The 5,863-nt window shown below is 29.9% G+C and overlaps 1 protein-coding gene across 1 annotated transcript in view; it reads left to right on the top strand.

The window, feature by feature from the left end:
* Positions 1-5,863, top strand: part of LOC105626583 (high affinity cAMP-specific and IBMX-insensitive 3',5'-cyclic phosphodiesterase 8A) — a 17,548-nt gene that overhangs the window by 3,925 nt on the left and 7,760 nt on the right. The window contains exons 2-3 of the mRNA XM_012207878.1: positions 2,422-2,433; positions 2,843-2,949. Coding sequence (XP_012063268.1) covers positions 2,422-2,433; positions 2,843-2,949 — 119 coding nt within the window. The remainder of the gene's footprint in view (positions 1-2,421; positions 2,434-2,842; positions 2,950-5,863) is intronic.

The raw sequence follows: 5,863 nt of genomic DNA, 5'->3' as shown, positions 1-5,863 counted from the left end.
CTCTCTCTCTCTCTCTCTCTCTCTCTCTCTCTCTCTCTCTCTTTCTCTCTCTCTTTATTAATCTCTCTAATTAATTAATTAATTAGATTAATTTCAGTAATGTTCACATGAAATCGGTAAACATGACTCCTGTGTAAGTCGTTTAGTTAACATCGATAATATCTACGATGTTTTTGCACTCTTGTGGATACGTAAGCAAAGTACAAGTAGTTTGAATTATCTTATCAGATGGAAGATTAATAATGTTAATAATGAATACATTTAAATGTCTATAACAACATATTCGTTCTGGCTGAAACAACATAATTATTATTTTAATATTTAGTAGAATTATATTAATACAGTAGAGCATATATCAGTATGCACATACATTTTTTTATCTAGTCAAATCAACAATTTTATTTTTTTAAATTTAATTGGGTGTGATTATGACTATATTTATATGCATATTTTTTAAAATAATTCAGTGATTTTTTTATGGATTTAACATCAAAGAATGTTCAATCTTTAATTTTTATTATTTATCGCCTATGTATATTTTAGTTTTTCATGCATAATAATGATGATTCTTCTTTTATGAGTGATGTTTTATTTTTAAAATGATCATTTACTTCGGAAAATCTTGTTCTACTTTTTCTGAAACTCAATTTTATGCGATGCATATTTCTGTCTGTGTACGCGTTAAATGGACCTGCAGTATCTCTGATCTCCTCGACGACGCTATCGCGTTGCTCTTCTGGGGCCAGTCACTCTCAAGTAGAATTTTAACTTAGTCGAATCGGTACTCTCGGTCAGTCGGTGTCTTTGGGCCGCAAACGACGCATCGTTCGGCACACATGCCGATTTTTATCGTCGCAATTTTAATTTGTTCGCGATTTTAATATCTGCAAATAATATCGGAACAAATTGTACTTCAGTGTTGTTAATTGTGAAATCTCAAATCTGAAACTAATTATTTCGAGTGCATGTGTTATACATGAGCGAATTTTCATTAACTTTCAAACATTTTTAAACATATTTAAATAATGTGGTATGATAAGACAAATTAATGTTAAAAGAATGTACTAATTCTTTTAATTAACATAAATGCGGTTACAAATTTTTTTAAATGTGAAATTTTGGATAATATCTGTTATTTGATAATAGTTTGCTGCAAAAAATTAACAAAATTTTGAAGAAATTGAGCTAATAAAAACAGTTTTAATTTTTATCTTTGTTTTATCATAAAAATGGATATACGTTTGATACAATTTTTATATTACTTTTAGCAAAAAATTTTTTTAATATTCACTATTAAAAAATTGTACGATTATTTTTAATAATCTTGATCTTTGGAACGAAAATTATTGAGTAACTTATCTAAACCTAAGCAACTGACTTAGCATTTAAAAAATTGAAATGACTGATAATATTTTGATTATTTGCATTAATTAAAATTCTGTGTGTTAGTATATGTTAATTTAAAGTATAATAAATAATTTCTGAATCTCTCAAATTTTAATTTAAATGCGTTTATAATATCTTAGAATTAACATATAATATATTTGCATTTATATTTCAAGCAGTTAATCCTTTTGTGCTATTTATAAATTGCGAAAACAAATTTATTTTTTTTATAAATATATAAATTAAGTAAATTTAACATTTTTTTATATATTCAAGAATAACAAATTTTATTATATTTTTATTCAAATAAGACGATTTTTATTTTTTTATAAACGAAGAAAAATACGTATAATGCGTTGATAAACAAAATATTTAGAACTAAATAAATATACAAATATAACTAAATATACAAATATTTAGAATTAAAATATTAATTTCTATATGGGAAATAATTTGTTGTATATTAATGCTATATATATTTTTAATTTATTATTCAAAATTAATATACTGTTTCTAATAACAATATAATTAAAATGTTCCCTTAATTAATAACAAATGTTAAAAAAAAATTAAAATAATTAAAAAATTAATTTCAGCTCTGAAAATGTAAAAATTTGTTTAAAATGTAAAAATTTTTATTATTGCGGATTTCAGTGAACTTTTTAAAAGAAATTTTTTGACAAATGTTTAATGTAAATAATAATGTGTAATAATATAACATTGTCAGTGTAATGAAAGCAGACGCAAAGAAATATAATTTCAAACAGTACGAAATCACGTAGCTCTGCTTAACTCAATGATCGCAAGGCCGAAAACATAATTCATGGCATCGCCACCAAATGAGTATTTCTTCCCAAGCGAAGACGAAGACAGCTTGGAGGATGAATTATTTACAGGTCATTTATTTGGTGCGTAAATGATCGTATCCAATATTTTATTTCTCCATCTTGATTCCATTAAATACATATTATACTGTATGTATTACATAATTATTTTGTAATAAGTACATCCTGTAAGTAGAATAATCTCTCAAAAAATTGGAGCAACAATTAATCTACATTCTCAATTAAATTCAATTGACTTTTAATTGCAATAAATGCTACTGTGACTCTTAAATCCTATAAGGTATGCCTATATAATAGGTGAATGTATCTTCAACAAGCTTCGTTATCATAATTACTGCATTAACAACTAAAATACATTAATTGATAGAGCGAGCGTGGTTAGGAAAATGTTCAATACAAGTACATACATCAATATGCATGAATAGCGAGTTTCAGTTTTATTACGTGTAGCTTTAATAATATTATAGATAGATCTTCAATTACAATGTTATAGTTACGCTTAGCAACTACCTGTTGCAAATACCTGTCATTTTTGATTGTTCAAAAGAATACCTGTCTGAGTTTCGAGTTTCGATTGTAATCGAATTGAATATTCGATGCGATTGTTTCAGATAAGACGGATGCGTTTGAAATTGTGGCTGAAAAGGATGAAAAAATACCCTTCGAGGATAGCAAGCACGATGAGAACGGCGATTACTTAACTGTAAGTTACTTTCCCGTTACTGAATATTATTTAATTGGTATAAATTGTTTAAATGTCATTTTTCTCTTTTATATAAATTACTTGATAAAACATCAAACAATTAACCAAGTAATTTATTTATATTATTCTCCGATGTACTATTCCATAATCGGTATGTTTATAATATGCAACAATTCCATTACAGTTACGTTTCTTTTAAAATAAATAATACTTCAAATCATAGAATTATTAAATTAATTATATTAATATAATAAACTTCGGATTCTCTATTCTATTGATCAAACGATATAACATAAAATACAACGATATTTTATTGAATTTTCCGCTAAATATATAGAGACTAATATCACATAAAGATGATGCACTTGACGATAAGTGACGTGGCTTATGACGTAGGTATACGTTATCATATTTCTATTAATCAGAGGCCTGCTATCTAGACTCTTTCCCATTCGTAATCAAAGATAAGGATCGCCTAGGTATTGTTCCACTTTATATTTTTGAATATGGATAAGAGACTGATTTTCGATTGCCGTCGATTGTTTATCGATTTCTTTTTAATTTCAGTGATATTGTATAATATATAATATTTTAATAAAGCCATGATTAATTACTTAGCAGCTTAATAATAAAAGTGTCAGCAAATATACTTTTAACTTTGTATTCATATATATAAAAAACTTGAAATGTTGATTTCAATTTGCTATATTTTTAATTTAAAAATGTATCTCTCTTTTGTTCCTATATCTCTACTTTGTTATCCTCTTTTGGTTTTTTCTTTTACGTGAAAGAGTATACAAACAATTAAAAAATAAATTTACCTCTAATATTAATATTTAAAAATTATTTATAATATTACGTCCAAAAAATATTATAAAGTATCGGCGCAATTGTCCAGGTTTTATAGAGAATGCTTAATGAAGAGGAGACAGAAAATGAAAACTATCAAACAAAAGAAAAGTTCATGAAAAAAAGCCATACGGAAGTGTGGACATAAATAGCTCAAAAAGGGAGAGACAGCGCAAATCCCGCTCGAAGGGAATATTCAATCGTTAAGGGAACGCAGCAAAAAGAAAAAAAAGAGATAAAGAAAAAAGTGAAGAAATAATCTAGCGAAGAGTAGTTCTCGGCGTCAGCCCTCTCCGTTCTCACAGGACTTCGTCGGAAAACCCGCAATCAAGGTCCCTCCTCCCCGCGATAAAAGCTTCGCGAACAGAGATTCTAAATATACGTGCGTTTTTCTGCGTATCGCTGTGATGCTTCCCACCGAGACCAACCCTTTCAATAATTCGCGCGACGTTTATAAAGTTTTCGCGCGAGGGTAACGACAGGGTAATGCTCGATCGGCTTGATAGTCATCCGTTCCTCGATGGTCGATTAAATATGAAAATTGTTCGGACGCTCTTCAACCTCACGGGCATAAACGCCGGCTGAATAATTGATTCGCGGCGCGCAATCGCGGTGAAGACAAATTCTCATTTGGCTGCTTCTCTTCGACGAGTCAAGATCTCATCGCTCGGGAACGACTATAGACAGATCTATAGACTGTCTATAGACTGTCTCTAGACAAGCGCGAGCGGCCAGATGAAAAATGACAGTCGAGACCGACAAGTTGCTCGTTTAATATATGCGGATATGCAGCATGCGATTGCCGTGCGCGTTTCGGGCTAATCAGAAAATGTCAGGTAAGAAAAAGGTGCTAATTGATTACGCACTACACGTGTTTAAGTAAAATCAAAATGGGAAAATCGATTGCACGACGTACCATGTTAGCTCGGAGCCCCTGAATGAAGAGTATAAAGTTACCCCACAATAAACTTTCTATTATTTCCCTACGATAACAATTTCCATCTTCAAAGCGTCGAATGCGAGAGTTATAGTTCGTCTGCGATCAGAAGAAGTGTCTAGTTAATCAGAAGTTTGGAACGTGTTCGAACGCGATGTCATTCTTTTGTCTTATTCACTGTTGTTCCCCTCGGTTAATCATTGTCTCTCGAATGTGCTCGTACTTATGTACTCTCTATAGTTCGAGCGATAATTTAGAGCTGAACGCAATTGTCAGAGTTGTCACGCACAGCAATTATTCTGATTGAATTATCGGTGGAAGCAATGTTTCGTGAAAAGTTGCGATGTTTGATATTGTAGGCTAAAAGTGAGCACGTTGCACCAAGTTAAACTCTAAACCCTCAGTTTGCGTTTATGTTTATTAACTTGTTGATGGAACAAATTGAATTTTCACACCGCTTTCGTGCAAAATTTTTGGCTCATTGTCGTATGTATGCGTGTTGATTGCTTTTATTTTTATATAGAAATGAATGTAAGATAAAATAATAATTGTCACTCTCGTTCATTCACTGTTACTTTTTTTATAGGAGATGTTGATTAATATTGCGAAGTGATTTGCGACGAATCGATAGCAGGATAACCGCTGTTCTGTTGCAAGAGGCTTTTTTCTTAGTCGTAGAACTTTCCCTATCTGAACGTAAACGAACTTTTCTACCCTTTCTATGGTTTACGTTCGCCGAACAATTAAAAAAACGAATATAAATCCTACGTTCCCAATGTACAGTTTTCTTTTTTAAATTAGTAGTTGTCTTTTCAGGGTGCAAAAGAAATCGAATATGCGATATTTTCAACTGACTATAAATTTCTCTCCCTAATTCCGTATTTGATCACAGCAATATTCGCAAGCGATCAGCTATGATGACTCAAATGGTATTTGTACAGCAAGCCAGTAATTGTTAACGCAGCAAAATTTATTTCACAAATTTATGTTTGCACTGAATTTGAATTTTATTTAAAAATTATTTAACTAAGCAAATTTTATTAAGGATGCATAAAAAAATTTTGAAAAATAATAGAACTAATAATTTTTTTCAGAATGAAATTATGTTACATTTTAAAATATTGTTGTATATATATGTATATA

This window comes from Atta cephalotes (genome assembly GCF_000143395.1).
Source record: "Atta cephalotes unplaced genomic scaffold scaffold00005, whole genome shotgun sequence".
Taxonomy (NCBI): Eukaryota; Metazoa; Arthropoda; class Insecta; order Hymenoptera; family Formicidae; genus Atta; species Atta cephalotes.
Note: the sequence above shows the minus strand (reverse complement) of the source record. Positions and strands in the feature narration are given on the sequence as shown.